General features: G+C 42.1%; 1 protein-coding gene across 1 annotated transcript in view; it reads left to right on the top strand.

Annotated features, from left to right (window-relative positions):
• The window catches only part of GALNT11 (polypeptide N-acetylgalactosaminyltransferase 11), a 54,939-nt gene that overhangs the window by 29,304 nt on the left and 4,853 nt on the right, over window positions 1–20,782 (top strand). The window contains exons 6-10 of the mRNA XM_082846712.1: window positions 2,342–2,591; window positions 16,899–17,016; window positions 18,342–18,494; window positions 18,930–19,148; window positions 20,552–20,656. Of these exons, the coding sequence (XP_082702838.1) occupies window positions 2,342–2,591; window positions 16,899–17,016; window positions 18,342–18,494; window positions 18,930–19,148; window positions 20,552–20,656 (845 nt within the window). The remainder of the gene's footprint in view (window positions 1–2,341; window positions 2,592–16,898; window positions 17,017–18,341; window positions 18,495–18,929; window positions 19,149–20,551; window positions 20,657–20,782) is intronic.

Here is a 20,782-nt window from a genome sequence, read left to right on the forward strand (position 1 = left end):
AAAAATGGTGTCTTAGTGGGCACTGCCAGCAGGAAAGGTGAGGCTTGTTCAGTTTGGGAAAGGCCTTTCCATAACTCCAACCCGGTTGTCCCAAAGCACAGGCTCCAAGGAGGTGAACTCTGGAGTCCTCAGTGGTCTGCCTTTCTGGTTTTTCTTCAGTTACATTATATCGATTCAAATGTATTTCTTTTTACGGTTACCTCTATGGAAGGTTGGTGATCCTAATTTTCATTTATGATCTTGATAAAAATTTTTCCTTTTAAAATACATTTATTTCAGTTAAAACAAATGAATTTGTTTAAAAATATTAGGTATCTAATACTGCAGGTGATGCCTGGATATGGCAAAAATAATCAAGATAATTTTAAAATTCCAGAACTTTGGGGGGGCGTTCCCCAGTAGTGAAAAAAATCTCCTACCTTCCCATATACTGCTCTCCTTAAGATAACCAGTCACTGGGGTTTAAGTGGCTGGCACTGCTTCCTGCCACCACCCCTCCTTGTACACCCACTGTCCCATTCGCTGGGTTTAGCTGTGACTTCATTTTTAGAATCTTTCTTCTTCCCTCCTTTCTCTTAAACCTGCAGTGAACAGGAGCAATTAACAAAAAATGAGAAGTAGCTCCCCTCCATCCAGTCTGCAGTCATATGCGGATTGAGTTCAAGGCGAGTTTTCTTCCTTAGAGTCTATTTTGACATATTGAAGGCACGAGATAGAAAATTGTGGGGTATTTGTAGGGAATGGCAAGATTATGTCACAGAACATCGTACTGTTATAGTATATTGTTACTGAGAGTTTATTGTTTTTCAGGTAACAGTAGTCATTTAGTTTTTGTTTTTGTTTTTTTTTTGCGGTACGCGGGCCTCCCACTGCCGCGGCCCCTCCCGTTGTGCAGCACAGGCTCCGGACGCGCAGGCCCAGCGGCCATGGCCCACGGGCCTAGCCGCTCCGCGGCATGCGGGATCTTCCCGGACCGGGGCACGAACCCGGGTCCCCCGCATCGGCAGGCGGACTCCCAACCACTGCGCCACCAGGGAAGCCCAGTCATGTAGTTTTTTTCTTTATGATCTGTTGGTCCTTGTTCAAATATAGTTTAGGATCTGTCAAAAAATAAGCCAGTTTTTGGGAAATCCATCTCAGGTTCGATGTGACTGTTATTATCTTACTTCATTTAGTTAAGTTGTCTTTAATTGAAAAAGTAACATTTTTCGAATTAAAAAAAGCTATTATACATTTTCTCCTCAGAGGAAACTTGATTGAATTGACCTCACTTCACTTGAATAGTGTACAGGTTGAACATTCTGCCTTTCTGTATTAAATGACATCTGGTGAGCTGTATGCTCTTTACATCCTCATGAAGTCCTTCACAGGAGGCCTTGAAGGACATGACTAAGTCACTGTCATCCTGGAGGACTTTCTTGCTGGAGGTATTTCTGCTACTGTTAATTGGAATAGGATGCATCCGGTGCTTTATGAAATTCACGTAAAATCTGTATCAATACATTTCATGGATAAACGTTTGGAAAAATAATAATGCTGTCTGATGATGAGATTCTAAGTTTCTCAGCTGTTCAGAATAACCATTAAGTTATCGAAGAAGTTTGGGATTATCAAAGAAGCCCTCACTCCTCACATTTATCAAGAGGAGTTAAAAATGCGTGATAAAGTCTTTACGATTTTAATTTTATTAACTAGAAGAAAAGAGCATCCCGTGGCTGATGAGACTGGGGGGATTAGAAAGGAAGGGTGGGAAATGGAAGAAAAAGAAATGAGTGCGTGGCAGTCAAGTGGTGAATCCAAGGAGAAGGGAGCTGTGTTGCTGACGTGATGAGAGGGCTGCACGCTTCTCTCACTCCTGAGAATCGCTGTGTTGTAGCCATAATCGATAACTGGGGTCATGTGTCCGAGTCACCAGCGAGAATGAGTTACGTTCTCTAATCTCTGTTTACTAAGGCAGGGAAATACAGACTAAACATAAATATTTCCATTACAATAATTGTACTAAAAGTACGCACAGCTGACCACTGTCATTGCACCACACTCCATACCTGGCTGTCCAGAGAACTGAATTGTTCCTGTGAGATTTTGAATCTTTTTACTGAGGAGAATATGTAAATTTTTTCACAGGTTGTGCATATTGTTTGCATATGTTCTTCAATCATAGCAGTACACTTCAGACAGAATTCCTGGCTAACAGACTTCTGAGTACCGGTTTAATAGTTTGGGCTGGAAGGGTGGCAGTTACCTTTCACGCCTGTAAATGCATCAGCACTTGAACTGGTGGCCATACCTAACTTGAGTGTGGTGCAGCTCTCAGGGCCCCTATTGTTTGCCTCCCCAGGAGAAGTCCTGGTGTTCCTGGACAGCCACTGTGAGGTGAATGTGATGTGGCTGCAGCCCCTGCTGGCTGCCATCCGGGAGGACCGGCAAATGGTGGTGTGCCCGGTGATCGACATCATCAGCGCTGACACGCTGGCCTACAGCTCGTCCCCTGTCGTGCGGGGAGGATTCAACTGGGGGCTGCACTTCAAATGGGACCTCGTTCCCCTTTCTGAGCTCGGAGGAACAGACGGAGCTACTGCACCAATAAAGTAAGATTTCTCCTGTATGTGTGAAAAATTCCCAAAAGAGGAAACATACTCAAAGATAATTCCTTTTTCTTTGCAGGAAGCAAAAGTGTTGGCTTGTTTGTCCGTTAAAAATTTTTGAGTGCTTACCGAATTTTACGTGCTCTGCCAAGTCCCAAGGAAAGATTTATGAATAAGAAATTGTCCAGGCCCTCAAAGATTTATATCTTAGTGAGAAAAGCAGAAGTCAGCAATATCCTGGGATAATTGTTGCATAGGATAGCCTGGGAGGACCCCCTGTGCTGTGTTGTTTATATCACATACCATGGTTATTGCATTGGTCGTTAACACATCTTCAGTTCTTTGCTAGTGTGAGTGGTACTGTGAAGAACATTTAATACATAAGCCTTTTCTATAATTAGGATTTTAGGATGGATTCCCACTCGTACAATTACTGAGTCATTGTATGTGAATTATTTTCAATTTTCATCCATATTCTCTTATATTATAAATCTCTTATATGTTATTTCTCCTTATTTTTTCTTTTAAATTTCTCATAGATTTCAGAGACATTTGTCTGTATTTGTACTTTTTAAAGTTCTTGGACCTACTCTTTCTTTTAAACTTTTTTTTTAATACAGCTTTTAAAAATATTTATTTATTTATTTGGCTGCATTGGGTCTTAGTTGCGGCACGCGGGGTCTTTTCGTTGTGGCGTGCAGGCTCCAGAGCATGTGGGCTCAGTAGTTGCAGCACGCAGGCTCTCTAGTTGTGGCACACAGGCTCCAGAGCGCATGGGCTCAGTAGTTGAGGCATGCAGGCTCTCTAGTTGTGGCGCACCGGCTCTAGAGCATGCAGGCTCAGTAGTTGTGGTGTGCGGGCTTAGTTGTCCCATGGCATGTAGGATCTTAGTTCCCCAACCAGGGATCAAACCCACATCCCCTGCACTGGAAGGTGGATTCTTAACCACTGGACTACCAGGGAAGTCCCTTTTTAAAACTTTTTTATTGTAAAAAATAGAATATGTAAAAAGTATATATGTATATATGCATACGATTTAATAAATGATTATAGTGTGAACACTGTGAAAGTACCACCAAGTCAAGAAATAGCACCCATATGCCCCCTGTATACCCCTCCCTGGTCACAGCCCCTGCCCTTGTCCTTAGAGGTGTCATTACCCTGACCCACTCATCATTTCCCTGCTCTCCTGGAGAGCTGTACCCCCCATGTATGATTTCTAAATGATGTAATGTAGTCCAGTTCCCTGTTCTTGGACTTCATGTAAATGAAGCCATGGGACTCATCACTGTCTTCTTTTAGTCAGTATTGCTTTAAAAGCCTCTGTGCTGCATTATATAGTTGATTCATTTTCATTGCTGTATAATATTGTTATACTCATGTATCATAACATTTATCCGGTTTACTGTGGGCAGGGCATTTGGGTTGTTTTCAGTCGTTTTTCCACCTTACAAGTAGTGCTGTTGTCAGCATTCTTACTCATGGCTTCTAGCTTACAGGAGTGAAACTGCCCAGTCATAGGCATGCCTGTCTTCACCTTTAGTTGATAACGTTTTCCCCACACCTCAGGCGACTAGAACGCCATTGGCTCCTCAGCTAGCCTTTGGGTACTTGCCAGCTTCCTTTCATCCGAACCAGACTTGGAGGGGAGGCTGATAGAGAGCTGGGCCAGCTCAGGTGGCTGAGGTGCTCTCCTGGCAGGGTGGGGTTGTCTTCTGTTCTCAGGCTTTGTGAGAGAACCTGTTGCAGTTCTTTGTGAAGTCCGTGAAAAAAGCACACCCAGCTCTCAGTTGTCTTCTAGTCTTCGCATGCTCGTAACCCTTCTTCCTACCAGGGCTTTCAGTGCGGGTCTCTACCCTCTGCTCCCCAGCCTTGCAGGTGGGAGTTAGATGCTGTAGCACATCTCTCAGGAGAGCAGGGCTGCACCTGGGGACTGTCGCTCTATGTTTCTGGGCTCCACGACGTCACGTACTGTGATTGGAGGCAGACAGGAGCACTGACCCCATTTTCAGCTTCCCTTTGCCAGTGCAAGAGAAAGTTCCTTGGACTGTTGTTACATGTGTTCTCATTCGTAGTTACAGGGCAGTAGCCAGTTTTTGCCTATTTCATCATCTTCATGGGTATTTGTTTTTCACTGTTTAATTTTTAATATTTTTAATCAAAAACATATATTCATAGTAATAAGTCAAACAGTATAGAACAACTTAGGATGAGAAGTGGCTGGCTCTAACCCTCCCTCCCCATTCTCAGTCCTTCTCCCCAGAGGCAAATTCTTTTAACCACTTTTAGTTTTGGTCTTCCATTTCTTACTTCCTGAACTCTAAATTATATGCATAGTCCTCTTTTCAACATAAAACCAACTATAGGCCTCTCTGTTGGAAAAATGAAGATTTAGCTCATTTACATCACTCCCATGTTCCCTTTATTGTTGTAGGATGAGTTTTTAGTTACTGTATTGGTTACTTTTGATACTTAAAAAAAAAATCTGTTTCTTGTTCTGACTTTTTTTTTTTTGGCTGCGTTGGGTCTTTGTTGCTGCACGTGGGCTCTCTCTAGCTGCAACGAGCGGGGGCCACTCCTCACTGCGGTGCACGGGCTTCTCATTGCGGTGGCTTCTCTTGTTGCAGAGCACGGGCTCTAGGTGCACAGGCTTCAGTAGTTGTGGCATGCAGCCTCAGTAGTTGTGGCACACAGGCTCAGCAGTTGTGGCTTGCAGGCTCCAGAGTAGCAGGCTCAGTAGTTGTGGTGCACGGGCTTAGTTGCTCCGCGTCATGTGGGATCTTCCCGGACCAGGGCTCAAACCCATGTCCCCTGCATTGGCAGGCGGATTCCCAACCACTGCGCCACCAGGGAAGCCCCGTTCTGTTGACTTTCGACAGCATCATTTGACATTCTTCCTTGAACAGTGAGGCCATGAGCACCGCTTTCTCCTTTTTTCCACTTTTTCTCCCCTTTCGGCTGTAAGCTGTTTCACTTTTATTATATCAAGGTTGCTAACTTCTTGAGTTGGATATTTAGATTTTTTAACTTTTCCAGCCTTTTTTCTTTTCTAATACATGTATTTAAGATGATAAATTTTCTTCTGATCATGGCTTTAGCTGCATCCCACAAACTGTGATATATCATTTTTTATTGTCATTTTTTTTAACATCTTTATTGGGGTATAATTGCTTTACAGTGGTGTGTTAGCTTCTGCTTGATAACAAAGTGAATCAGTTATACATACACACATGTTCCCATATCTCTTCCCTCCTGCGTCTCCCTCCCTCCCACCCTCCCTATCCCACCCCTCCAGGCGGTCACAAAGCACTGAGCTGATATCCCTGTGCTATGCAGCTGCTTCCCACTAGCCATCTACCTTACGTTTGGTAGTGTATATATGTCCCTGCCTCTCTCTCGCTTTGTCACAGCTCGCCCTTCCCCCTCCCCATATCCTCAAGTACGTTCTCCGGTAGGTCTGTGTCTTTATTCCTGTCTTACCCCTAGGTTCTTCATGACATTTTTTTTTTCTTAAATTCCATATATATCTGTTAGCATACGGTATTTGTCTTTCTCTTTCTGACTTACTTCACTCTGTATGACAGACTCTAGATCTATCCACCTCATTACAGATAGCTCAATTTCGTTTCTTTTTATGGCTGAGTAATATTCCATTGTATATATGTGCCACATCTTCTTTATCCATTCATCCGATGATGGGCACTTAGGTTGTTTCTATCTCCGGGCTATTGTAAATAGAGCTGCAATAAACATTTTGGAACATGACTCTTTTTGAATTATGGTTTTCTCAGGGTATATGCCCAGTAGTGGCATTGCTGGGTCACATGGTAGTTCTATTTGTAGTTTTTTAAGGAACCTTCATACTGTTCTCCATAGTGGCTGTACCAATTCACAGTCCCACCAGCAGTGCAAGAGTGTTCCCTTTTTCCACACCCTCTCCAGCATTTATTGTTTCTAAATTCTTTGATGATGGCCATTCTGACTGGTGTGAGATGATATCTCATTGTAGTTTTGATTTGCATTTCCCTAATGATTAATGATGTTGAGCATTCTTTCATGTGTTTGTTGGCAGTCTGTATATCTTCTTTGGAGAAATGTCTATTTAGGTCTTCTGCCCATTTATGGATTGGGTTGTTTGTATTTTTGTTATTGAGCTGCATGAGCTGCTTATAAATTTTGGAGATTAATCCTTTGTCAGTTGCTTCATTTGCAAATATTTTCTCCCATTCTGAGGGTTGTCTTTTGGTCTTGTTTATGGTTTCCTTTGCTGTGCAAAAGCTCTGAAGTTTCATTAGGTCCCATTTGTTTATTTTTGTTTTTATTTCCATTTCTCTAGGAGGTGGGTCAAAAAGGATCTTGCTGTGATTTATGTCATAGAGTGTTCTGCCTATGTTTTCCTCTAAGAGTTTGATAGTTTCTGGCCTTACATTTAGGTCTTTAATCCATTTTGAGCTTTTTTTTGTGTATGGTGTTAGGGAGTGATCTAATCCCATACTTTTACATGTACCTGTCCAGTTTTCCCAGCACCACTTATTGAAGAGGCTGTCCTTTCTCCACTGTACGTTCCTCCCTCCTTTATCAAAGCTAAGGTGACCATATGTGCATGGGTTTATCTCTGGGCTTTCTATCCTGTTCCATTGATCTATCTTTCTGTTTTTGTGCCAGTACCATACTGTCTTGGTTACTGTAGCTTTGTAGTATAGTCTGAAGTCAGGGAGCCTGATTTCCTCCAGCTCTGTTTTTTGTTCTCAAGATTGCTTTGGCTATTCGGGGTCTTTTGTGTTTCCATACAAATTGTGAAATTTTTTGTTCTAGTTCTGTGAAAAATGCCAGTGGTAGTTTGATAGGGATTGCATTGAATCTGTAGATTGCTTTGGGTAGTAGAGTCATTTTCACAATATTGATTCTTCCAATCCAAGAACATGGTATCTCTCTCCACCTTTAATTTCTTTCATCAGTGTCTTATAATTTTCTGCATACAGGTCTTTTGTCTCCTTCGGTAGGTTTATTCCTAGATATTTATTCTTTTTGTTGCAATGGTAAATGGCAGTGTTTTCTTGATTTCACTTTCAGATTTTTCATCATTAGTGTATAGGAATGCAAGAGATTTCTGTGCATTAATTTTGTATCCTGCCACTTTACCAAATTCATTGATTAGCTCTAGTAGTTTTCTAGAAGCATCTTTAGGATTCTGTATGTATAGGATCATGTCATCTGCAAACAGTGACAGCTTTACTTCTTCTTTTCCAATTTGGATTCCTTTTATTTCCTTTTCTTCTCTGATTGCTGTGGCTAAAACTTCCAAAACTATGTTGAATAAGAGTGGTGAGAATGGGCATCCTTGTCTTGTTCCTGATCTTAGTGGAAATGCTTTCAGTTTTTCACCATTGAGGACGATGTTGGCTGTGGGTTTGTCATATATGGCCTTTATTATGTGGAGGAAAGTTCCCTCTATGCCTACTTTCTGCAGGGTTTTTATCATAAATGGGTGTTGAATTTTGTCAAAAGCTTTCTCTGCATCTATTGAGATGATCATATGGTTTTTCTCCTTCAATTTGTTAATATGGTTTATCACATTGCTAGATTTGCATATATTGAAGAATCCTTGCATTCCTGGAATAAACCCCACTTGATCATGGTGTATGATCCTTTTAATGTGCTGTTGGATTCTGTTTGCTAGTCTTTTGTTGAGGATTTTTGCATCTATGTTCATCAGTGATATTGGCCTGTAGTTTTCTTTCTTTGTGACATCCTTGTCTGGTTTTGGTATCAAGGTGATGGTGGCCTCGTAGAATGAATTTGGGAGTGTTCCTCCCTCTGCTATATTTTGGAAGAGTTTGAGAAGGATAGGTGTTAGCTCTTCTCTAAATGTTTGATAGAATTCGCCTGTGAAGCCATCTGGTCCTGGGCTTTTGTTTATTGGAAGATTTTTAATCAGAATTTCAATTTCAGTGCTTGTGATTGGTCTGTTCATAGTTTCTATTTCTTCCTGATTCAGTCTTGGCAGGTTGTGCATTTCTAAGAATTTGTCCATTTCTTCCAGGTTGTCCATTTTATTGGCATAGAGTTGCTTGTAGTAATCTCTCATGATCTTTTGTATTTCTGCAGTGTCAGTTGTTACTTCTCCTTTTTCATTTCTAATTCTGTTGATTTGAGTCTTCTCCCTTTTTTTCTTGATGAGTCTGGCTAATGGTTTATCTATTTTGTTTATCTTCTTAAAGAACCAGCTTTTAGTTTTATTGATCTTTGCTATTGTTTCCTTCATTTCTTTTTCATTTTTTTCTGATCTGATTTTTATGATTTCTTTCCTTCTGCTAACTTTGGGGTTTTTTTGTTCTTCTTTCTCTAATTGCTTTAGGTGCAAGGTTAGGTTGTTTATTCGAGATGTTTCCTGTTTCTTAAGGTGGGCTTGTATTGCTATAAACTTCCCTCTTAGAGCTGCTTTTGCTGCATCCCATAGGTTTTGGGTCGTCGTGTCTCCATTGTCATTTGTTTCTAGGTATTTTTTAATTTCCTCTTTGATTTCTTCAGTGATCACTTCGTTATTAAGTAGTGTATTGTTTAGCCTCCATGTGTATTTTTTACAGATCTTTTCCTGTAATTAATATCTAGTCTCATGGCGTTGTGGTCGGAAAAGATACTTGATACAATTTCAGTTTTCTTAAATTTGCCAAGGCTTGATTTGTGACCGAAGATATGATCTATCCTGGAGAATGTTCCATGAGCACTTTAGAAAAATGTGTATTCTGTTGTTTTTGGATGGAATGTCCTATAAATATCAATTAAGTCCATCTTGTTTAATGTATCATTTAAAGCTTGTGTTTCCTTATTTATTTTCATTTTGGATGATCTGTCCATTGGTGAAAGTGGGGTGTTAAAGTCCCCTACTATGAATGTGTTACTGTCGATTTCCCCTTTTATCACTGTTAGTATTTGCCTTATGTATTGAGGTGCTCCTATGTTGGGTGCATAAATATTTACAGTTGTTATATCTTCTTCTTGGATTGATCCCTTGATCATTATGTAGTGTCCTTCTTTGTCTCTTCTCATAGTCTTTATTTTAAAGTCTGTTTTGTCTGATATGAGAATTGCTACTCCAGCTTTCTTTTGGCTTCCATTTGCATGGAATATCTTTTTCCATCCCCTTACTTTCAATCTGTATGTGTCTCTAGGTCTGAAGTGGGTCTCTTGTAGACAGCATATATATGGGTCTTGTTTTTGTATCCATTCAGCCAATCTGTGTCTTTTGGTGGGAGCATTTAGTCCATTTACATTTAAGGTAATTATCGATATGTATGTTCCTATTCCCATTTTCTAAATTGTTTTGTGTTCATTATTGTAGGTCTTTTCCTTCTCTTGTGTTTCTTGCCTAGAGAAGATCCTTGAGCATTTGTTGTAAAGCTGGTTTGGTGGTGCTAAACTCTCTCAGCTTTTGCTTGTCTGTAAAGGTTTTAATTTCTCCATCAAATCTGAATGAGATCCTTGCTGGGTAATCTTGGTTGCATGTTTTTCTCCTTCATCACTTTCAGTATGTCCTGCCACTCCCTTCTGGCTTGCAGAGTTTCTGCTGAGAGATCAGCTGTTAACGTTATGGGGATTCCCTTGTGTGTTATTTGTTGTTTTTCCCTTGCTGCTTTTAATATGCTTTCTTTGTATTTAATTTTTGACAGTTTGATTAATATGTGTTTTGGCGTATTTCTCCTTGGATTTATCCTGTATGGGACTCTCTGTGCTTCCTGGACTTGATTAACTATTTCCTTTCCCATATTAGGGAAGTTTTCAACTATAATCTCTTTAAATATTTTCTCAGTCCCTTTCTTTTTCTCTTCTTCCTCTGGAACCCCTATAATTCGAATGTTGGTGCGTTTAATGTTGTCCCAGAGGTCCCTGAGACTGTCCTCAGTTCTTTTCATTCTTTTTTCTTTTTTCTGCTCTGCAGTAGTTATTTCCACTATTTTATCTTCCAGGTCACTTATCCGTTCTTCTGCCTCAGTTATTCTGCTATTGATCCCATCTAGAGTATTTTTCATTTCATTTATTGTGTTGTTCATCATTGTTTGTTTCATCTTTAGTTCTTCTAGGTCCTTGTTAAATGTTTCTTGCATTTTGTCTATTGTATTTCCAAGATTTTGGATCATCTTTACTATCATTATTCTGAATTCTTTTTCAGGTAGACTGCCTATTTCCTCTTCATTTGTTAGGTCTGGTGCATTTTTATCTTGCTCCTTCATCTGCTGTGTGTTTTTCTGTCTTCTCATTTTGCTTATCTTACTGTGTTTGGGGTCTCCTTTTTGCAGGCTGCTGGTTCGTAGTTCCCATTGTTTTTGATGTCTGTCCCCAGTGGCTAAGGTTGGTTCAGTGGGTTGTGTAGGCTTCCTGGTGGAGGGGACTAGTGCCTGTGTTGTGGTGGATGAGGCTGGATCTTGTCTCTCTGGTGGGCAGGTCCACGTCTGGTGGTGTGTTTTGGGGTGTGTGGACTTATTATGATTTTATGCAGCCTCTCTGCTAATGGGTGGGGTTGTGTTCCTGTTTTGCTAGTTGTTTGGCATAAGGTGTCCAGCACTGTAGCTTGCTGGTCGTTGAGTGAAGCTGGGTGCTGGTGTTGAGATGGAGATCTCTGGGAGATTTTCACCATTTGATATTATGTGGAGCTGGGGAGGTCTCTTGTTGACCAGTGTCCTGAAGTTGGCTCTCCCACCTCAGAGGCACAGCACTGACTCCTGGCTGCAGCACCAAGAGCCTTTCATCCACATGGCTCAGAATAAAAGGGAGAACAAGTAGAGAGAAAGAATTAGTAGAAGTAAGAAGAAAGGAAGGGAGGGAGGGAGGGAGGGAAGGAGGGAAGGAAGAAAGAAAGAAAGAAGAAAAGGAAAGAAGGAAAGAAAGGAGGGAGGAAGGGAAGGTGGGAGGAAGGAAGGAAGGGAAGGAAGGAAAAAAGAAAGAAAGATAAAGTAAAATAAAACAAAGTAAAATAAAATAAAGTTATGAAATTAAAATATAATTATTAAAAAAAACGGACGGATAGAACCTTAGGACAAATGGTGGAAGCAAAGCTATACGGACAAATTCTCACACAGAAGCATACACATACACACTCACAAAAAGAGGAAAAGGGGAAAAAAATCACAAATCTTGCTCTCAAAGTCCACCTCCTCAATTTGGGATGGTTCGTTGTCTATTCATGTATTCCACAGATGCAGGTACATCAAGTTGATTGTGGAGATTTAATCCGCTGCCCCTGAGGCTGCTGGGAGAGATTTCCCTTTCTCTTCTTTGTTCCCACAGCTCCCGGGGTTCAGCTTTGGATGTGGCCCCGCCTCTGCGTGTAGGTCGCTGGAGGGCGTCTGTTCTTCGCTCAGACAGGACGGGGTTAAAGGAGCCGCTGATTCGGGGGCTCTGTCTCACTCAGGCCGGTGGGAGGGAGGGGTGCGGAGTGCAGGGCGAGCCTGCGGCGGCAGAGGCCGGCGTGACGTTTGTTGCACCAGCCTGAGGCCCGCCGTGCGTTCTCTCGGGGAAGTTGTCCCTGGATCCCGGGAACCTGGCAGTGGCGGGCTGCACAGGCTCCGCGAAAGAGGGGTGTGGAGAGTGACCTGTGCTCGCACACAGGCCCCTTGGTGGCGGCAGCAGCAGCCTTAGCGTCTCCCACCCCTCTCTGGGGTCCGCGCTTTTAGCCACGGCTCGTGCCCGTCTCTGGAGTTCCTTTAAGTAGCACTCTTAATCCCCTCTCCTCGCGCACCAGGAAACAAAGAGGGAAGAAAAAGTCTCCTGCCTCTTCGGCAGCTCCAGACCTTCTCCTGGACTCCCTCCCGGCCAGCCGTGGCGCACTAACCCCCTGCAGGCTGTGTTCACGCGCCAACCCCAGTCCTCTACCTGTGCTCCGACTGAAGCCCGAGCCTCGGCTTCCAGCCCTGCCCGGCCCGGCAGGTGAGCAGACAAGCCTCTCGGGCTGGTGAGTGCTGGTCCACACCGATCCTCTGTGCGGGAATCTCCCCACTTTGCCCCCCGCACCCCTGTTGCTGTGCACTCCTCCGCGGCCCTGAAGCTCCCTCCTCCACCACCCGCAGTCTCCGCCCGTGAAGGGGCTTCCTAGTGTGTGGGAACCTTTCCTCCTTCACAGCTCCCTTCCACTGGTGCAGGTCCCGTCCCTATTCTTTTGTCTGTTTTTTCTTTTTTTTTTCTTTCTTTTGCCCTACCCAGGTACGTGGGGAGTTTCTTGCCTTTTGGGAGGTCTGAGGTCCTCTGCCAGCGTTCAGTAGGTGTTCTGTAGGAGTTGCTCCACGTGTAGATGTATTTCTGGTGTATTGTATAGCACAGAGGACTCTGCTCAGTACTCTGTAATAACCTCCAAACTCGGAACTCCACACTGCAGAGGCCCTCCTTTCAACGTGCTGCCTCTCCCCTTCTCCACAGGTCACAAACAGAGGCCTACTGTCATTTATTTCAAAATATTTTCATTGTTATGTCTTCTCTGACCTGTAGGTTATTTAGCAGTGCATTTATTATTTTACAGGCATACGGAAACTTTATAGTCGTTATTTAATCCTAGCTTATGCTGTGGTCAGAATTTGTATTTTCTGCAGTTGTTAAGGATGAGATGCTGTATTTGTTGGGTCGTTTATTGTGTTGTTCAAATATTCTATATTTTTATTAATTTTTAATTCACGTGTTGTCAGTTATTGAAAATGGTATATTAATTTCCCACTACAATTGTGTGTCTGTCTCTCCTTGTAGTTCTTTATATATTTTCTTCATATATTTTGAGGCTCTGTTAATAGATGCATGACAGTTTAGAATTATTAAAACTTCTGGTGATGAAACCATTTATCATTATGAATTGTATTTCATTCTGTACTTCTAGAATAGTGTCCCTTTTGCTGTCAGTCTTCCTGTGGTCACATATTTATACGTGTCCCTGTAAGCAGCATGTAGTTGCTTTTGTTTTGTTTTGAAGCCTATGTGGAAAACTGTCTTTTAATTAGGGCTTAGTTGATTACTTACATGTTTGTGTCTATGGTTACAGTGGTACTGTTTGCTTTCTGTCTGTTCTATGTTCTGTTTTCTCTGCTCTTACATGCTTTTGGCCTGAATTCCAATTATTCTGTTCCCAGCTGCCACCCATTATTAGACATTATAGTTTCTTACCTACTGTTCTGTTAGTGGTTACCTTAGAAAGTACAGCCTTCATACTTGACATATCAAAGTGTAATATAGATTGGTATTTTCTCCAAACAATGCAAGGATATCAGAATGTTCATACTCCAGTTATCCCCCTTCAAGTTATATTGCTGAAATGTACACGTGTGTTTGGGGGTGGTGGTGTGGTGTGTGTTTTTGTACTTTGGGGCCATGCCGCACAGCTTGCAGGATCTTAGTTCCCTACCCAGGGATCCATCCTGGGCCCCCTGCAGTGGAAGATTGGAGTCCTAACCATTGGACTGCCAGGGAAGTCCCACGTGTGTATTTTTTTTAACCCTACAAGACTTTTTTATGTAACCATTATTCATTTACGTTTACCCACATATTTCTCCTTTTATGTTACTTTTTATCCTTTCTGCATCTGCAAGCTTCCATCTAGGATTTATTTTCATTTTGACTAAAGAACACATTTTAGTATTTCTTTTGGTTGGACCTTCAGGTGATTATTCCTCTTTCTGAAAATGTCTTTGTTTCACACTTTGTGTGTGTGTGTGTGTGTGTGCGTGCGTGTGTGCAGAAGGATTCACATTTATTGGTTCAACTACAGTACATAACATTTGCTAAACATGTATTTCACACTAATTGGTCAATTTCCACAGGTGGTCAGTTCACAGAAAAGGGCCCATCCCTTGCCAGATGGCAGGGTAGGAGGTACAGAGGGCCTGGGTAGCAGAGCCCGCCAGCTATCACTTGGTCATGCAGGATTGATGGAGCCAGGTTGGCGGGCAGCCCTTGGCCGGCCCTTTGGGGACAGGGGCTCAGAGATATCCTGTTTACTCAACTCCTGTACAGGACTGTGGGTAGAGGTGGGCCCCAGGTAGGTAGCCCAGGGGTAGGCTCATGGATGCATGCGCCACCACAGCTCCTGAAGGTGGGGTCATGGGAGGTGGTGTTCTCTGTGCCTTGGATCATAGGAAGGAAATGGAGGCCTCTTCAAGGGGTTGTAGCCCCCGGCTGGACAGGTGGGAAGGACTCCCCAGACATGATACAGACATTACAGCGCAGACGCAAGCCCCTGCCGCAGGCTGGGATGGCAACACAGACAAAAACACCAACACCCCAGAGCAGGTGGGGTTTCTTTCCCAACAGAAACGTGGAGACAGAGCAGAAGCAACCGTATTCTTTTCCCACAAGATTTCTCAGAGAGGAACAGACCAGGACGTCACTCAAGAGGTAGTTTTTTTTTTTTTCCTTTTCATGGAAATTTGAGTCAGCAACATTATCACCTATTGTAAGATATTTCAGAGAAAGAAAACTGGCCACCAAAGGGCAAAAATGACCCCTGACTGGCAGGGCTGGCTCCAGGATTTGGAAGGCCAGCCTCCACCAGTAAGACAGCTTTTTTCTTGGGCTTGAAGCAAGCTCTGGCCTGATTCACAGGCTGCCACTGATTCCTGAGCAGGCTGTGGCTCAGGGGGGACTGGATTAGGCAGAGGGACCAGGCACCTTGTGAGCTGGTAGAGCCGGGGTCACTGTGGCTCATGTTGCAGGACAGCCAGAAGTCTTCACGCCTCAAGGGAGCCCAGCTGTGGCCAAAGAGGAAGCCCCAGCGTGTTCTCTGGGGCCCCTGCCTCTGAGGTAACAGTCCAGGTCTGGCTCCCAAGACCAGAAAAGAAGCCGTTGCTTGTGGTAGCCAGGAGAGGGGTTTCTGGGGACCCTGTAATTAAATACACATCCCTGAGTTGTGGCCCTAGAAACCCTTGCCTCAAGGCTAACCAGTTTCCAGCACCTGGTGGAATGATTGCCGTTTGCTATCCTGAGACACAGATAAAACATCATTTCACAGACACTGGACATAGATGCTTCAAGCTGAGGGAAAAGGGAGGAACGATCAACTGCAAAGGCAGAGAGGGGAGGGCAGGGGGACTCTCATGGATCAAGTTGGGGAAAGAGTGGTGGGTTTGTTTACTTTTTTGTTTGTTTCACCATTATTTTGAAGACTAATTTTACTTGATGTTCAGTTCTAGACTGGCAGGTATATTCTTTCAGGACTTTGAAGGTATCATTCAAGAACCTTCTGGCTTCCACTGTTTCTGGTGAGAAGCCAACAACTAATTTTTCTTTGGAAGGTAATCTCTCATTGGCTGCTGACTCTTTTTTCTGTCTCTGTCAGAAATGTCTTTCAGATGCATAAATTTGGTTTATTTATTGATAGCATCTAATTATCTGCCAAATTCTCAGTCTTGTCTTTTATGCTTGAACATATTGAACAGTTAAAGTCTCTGCCTGATAACTCTGTTATTTGAAACCCCTGCACATCTGTTTCTGTTGTAGATTGTTTCTCTTATTTTTTTCTTTCATGTGATTTATCTTCCTGATTGCCTGGTTATTTGTTAGTTTGCTTGTTTATTTTTGTTTAATGCTGGACATTGTATATGAAAAATTATGGAGGTACATTCATTCTGGGGCGGTGTTTTCTCCTGCAGAGACTGGCTTCTCTTCTGCGAGGCCGCTCAGAACACTAGACGCCACGCCCCCGGTGCGGTTTGGCCAGTGAGGTCATTGGAAGCCGCCTCAGGCTCTGGGGAGCCCGTCCACGTCAGTTCTCAGGAACACGGGGGTTCTCGATTGTGGCAGGACTGACCTTTAGGGCCAGAGAGCTCTCCGTTGCGGGTGCTGCCCTGTGCGTTGCAGGGTGTTCAGCATATCTGGCCTCTACCCTTCAGATGCCAGTGGCACCCCTCCCCCATGGCTGTGACAGCTAAAAATGTCTTGGGGAACCACTGGTCTAACACATGTTTGAGTCCAATTCAAAGTGAGACGTTTGTCTGCTCTCTCCTTGGCAGGCCCTGGAGCCCAGTTTTTAATCCCCGTGGCTCTATGAGACTGTCGAAGGAATTAAATAATTCAGGTGGATTTCTGTCAACAGTAGTTATAATCAATTTTTAAAAGTACTTGTGATACTTAGAAAAGTAGCCTTCATTTGCTAGGGACTGCGATCTAGAAAATTAAGTTATGGGGCCCAGCTCATTCCCTCATAAATCAGACAAAATGTTTCATAATAGTTAATCTAGTTTCTATTAGTAATGTTCTAAAGCTGCACTGAGTTTTTTAAAACAAGAACGGTAGGTAATTAACTATAGAATTGATACAATAATTGTTTTCCTTTTCTAGGTCACCTACAATGGCTGGAGGACTGTTTGCCATGAACAGAAACTATTTCAGTGAACTTGGACAGTATGACAGTGGCATGGATATCTGGGGAGGAGAAAATTTAGAAATATCATTTCGGGTAAATTTTTTTTTGCATGCTTATTAACTGTGTGCAAGGAATATAATTTTCATTCATGATCCCATATTTTCTGTAAATTCTCTTTGACTGTCTTTATTAACAAATTGTCCTTAATGAATACTACCTTACCACAGTCTATAATGTGGATAATACCCATTCAAAATATCAAAAGCCTATAAGAAGCCTTGCATTTATTTCGTAAGAATTTAAAAGTGATAGTTGTAATGAATAGTTGGGTATGTATTAAGAAGTCTTCATGTGCATTTAATCTAGAGTTTTGTTCTTTCTTTGTCCATTTGTTAATCTTATTTGATAACCCTAGATATATATAGTTGGGGTCATCAGATTTTCCTGACTGCGCGAGACCATCCTGGTTCATACCTGATCTCCTGGAGAGATTATTAATAGCTCCTCATTTCACTTTCAGGAGTAGCCCAGCTGATAAGATAAATGATATCAACACCTGCGTATAGGTTACTGAACCCTTTATATATACCGTTCCCTCCAGCTGCTAAGGTTGGGCAGATGACAGCTGTGGGTGGGGTCTGTGGCTCAGCTGTGGTGGTAAGACGGTCTTTGGAAAAGGCAGAAAGAGGGCAAGGGGAGAATTCAGATTTCTCTCTCTCAGCAGAGGGCCCCACTCCCTGCCTCCCATCTCCCGGTCTGCCTAACAGATTCCCCCCCGTTCAGATACCCTAATACCTTGTGCATATGCCATTTCGTATTTTTGCAAATGTATTTTCCTACTTAATCTTTAGAATTTGAAAGTTGCAAGGTATAAAAATATTATTAGTTCAATCTTTGTAGATAAGGTAATTGAGTCTCATAAAAATTGAAATAACGATATAAAGTAGCTCAGTCAAGGGCAAAATTTAGACCAGAACTAAGATCTGAATCTTAATCTAGAGTTATTCTGTATATTTTATAAAAAAAATTTTTTTTCTAAAAAATGGTGCGTGTATGTTTGTATGTGTTTCATGAGAAAGTACCTGTAGAACTGAGATTAGAGGATTGATGAGTAAGCATTTGTCCCTAAGTCCTGAAGGTCAACTTCCTTGATGTGTTAAAACGACACGTATGGTAAGTACAATTTTAGACACAGGGTAGTAAAAGAATATGGCATTGTTTTAGAGTTTTGTTTCTTTTTAATCGTAAAGACAGATAATTTTTTAAAATACACGCTTTGACTTTATTCTATTTGAATAGTTATATCTAATAAGATAAAACCTCTTGCAAGGTTTCACAAACACCTGTTTCATGAAAATTCGTGCATCGATTTCACAGCACTGTGAGGAACCATTAACACATATTCTGCTTCTGACCAGATTTGGATGTGTGGAGGTAAGCTCTTCATCATCCCTTGCTCTAGAGTTGGACACGTTTTCCGGAAAAGGAGACCATATGGCTCTCCAGAGGGCCAGGACACCATGACACACAACTCCCTGCGGCTGGCACATGTCTGGTTGGATGAGTATAAGGTGAGATTAAATCTCTCACCGAGAAGGATGGATGATAAGGCTAGTAACTCCATTGGCTTTGGTTGCTTTTCTCTCTTCTCTTCACCCAGTCTTTCACTCATTTTTGTTGTGACTGCTTTTTAAATTTCCCAAGCATCTAGTCTGTGAGAGGTAACATAGCCGCCAGCACCAGAAGAAACTGTGCTTCTCTTCAGTTTCTTTGTCCTCCTGTCCCCTCCTGTGACTCCCACAGAGCCTGGCTCCTCTGCTCACTGGGCTTGGCTCTGACCCAGTCCCCCTGCTTCCCCTGTCAAGACCCTGCGCACATTGTATTCCTTCCCACCTGCTCTTCTGCTATATGCAGCTCTCAGTATTTTCTTTGTAATGGCTTTTTTGAGGTGTGATTCATTTAAACAAAAAAATCTATTATTTTTCATTTTTCTTTTTAAAATTCAGGAGCAGTATTTTTCCTTAAGACCTGATCTGAGAACCAGAAGCTATGGAAATATCAGTGAGCGTGTTGAATTGAGGAAGAAGTTGAATTGTAAATCATTTAAATGGTATTTGGATAATATTTACCCAGAGATGCAGATATCTGGGTCCAATGCCAAACCCCAGCAACCCATTTTTATCAATAGAGGGCCAAAACGCCCCAAAGTCCTCCAACGTGGAAGGGTAAGAAAGTGATCCTAGCAAAATGTTTCATTAAATGTTGTGTGATATAATAAATGACATTGTAGACTTAAAATATTTAAGGATAGCCCCTGGCTTGCCTTCCATTATATTCTTTTTAGGAGAATTTCCTCTACTCAGGTGTAAGACCTTAGAAATTTTGCTATCTTTGCTGTTTATATTAAGATCCTTTACCTGCCAGTGTTAAAGAGAACATGGCTTCTCTAAGTTACGTGCTGGCTTCCAGGAGGATAGCTATAAATGTGAATGTACAAATAAAGGCAATGTGAGTGAGTGTAAAATTCACTTGTTAGAGACCAGTCCAAAAAGGAAAACAAAGGAGAAATGGGGCAGCTGTATACTGCTGGCCTCAGCTCTGGAACTGAGTGCAGACAGGAAGTGAAAAAGGGTGGTCAGGGTCTAAGTGGTGGTACCAAGTCAGGTTTTACATCCGACGTCCTGAGCAGTCATCCGAGCTTAGCAGAAACCCATTGATCAACCGCAATTCTTTAGATATTCCCTTTTTGGTTCTTATAAAATTTCTTCAGTTTTATAATATCACTTCAATTTTAGATGTCTAGCCATAAAATCATACCTTTTTCTTGAATCATTTCTTAGAATTTGCTTCCTGAAAGTGTAGATATTGTAATTGTTGCCCGAATTTCCCTTTTGTTATAAAGAAGGCATCCCTCTCCTGGTTCTTTCACAATGCCAGCAATTCTTAAGTGGCTAGAATTAAGCCTAGAGCCTTCTCCTATCTTGTTGTTCTATCTTATAAAAGTCATCAAGGTGTTTCTTATTATTAGGTGTTTTCTCTTTAAGTAAAAATAGGTACCAGTGTATGTCCATATAGTTGAAATCCCTTACCATTATTATTTTTGCCTTTCATATCTAATCACATTTAATATTTAAACTAATCGTTTTACTTAGACTAGATACTCTTTGCTTCTTTTATGTATCTCACCTTTGGCATTCCTATGGCATTTTTAATCTGTCTCCAGTTAGGTATGTATATTTAATTACGTACTGTCTGTTTGTGCCTTTTGTTCTTATTTCCTGAGTTTCATTTTAAGGTATTTTAGTGGAGCGATGGTATTTAATTTCCTTCCTCCCCTATAGTAGATTAGTAAACTTGTATCTTTAGGTAGAATTTCTACTTGACACTGCCTGCATATATTGTTAAAATTGCCTATAACCTTGAAGTCTCTATTGTGATACTCCTATGTGCTAAAGCTAGAATTCAGTAATAAAAAATGCTTATCTTTTTATGACCTTTAGAATCCATACCTCTGGAATAATATTTTCATATTTCCTCTAAAACCTCCTTTTCTAGCATTCTAAGGCATCTTCTGACATTGGTCTTTCTATACCTACCAGCTTGTCAAGAGCAATCTCTTCTTTTACAGCTCTATCACCTCCAGACCCACAAGTGTCTGGCAGCCCAGGGCCGCCCAAGTCAGAAAGGAGGCCTAGTAGTGCTTAAGGCATGTGACTACAGTGACCCAAATCAGGTGAGTCAGGCCTCTGGGCTCTCAGCCAGTCCATGGACAGTGTCCTTCAGTGAAGGAAAGGGAAGCTGCTGGCAGTCAGCCTTGAGGAGGGAGGGGCAGACATCAAGATTTTAATCTGACTTTTTA

The sequence above is a fragment of the Leucopleurus acutus genome (genome assembly GCF_964270905.1).
Source record: "Leucopleurus acutus genome assembly, chromosome: 9".
NCBI lineage: Eukaryota > Metazoa > Chordata > Mammalia > Artiodactyla > Delphinidae > Leucopleurus > Leucopleurus acutus.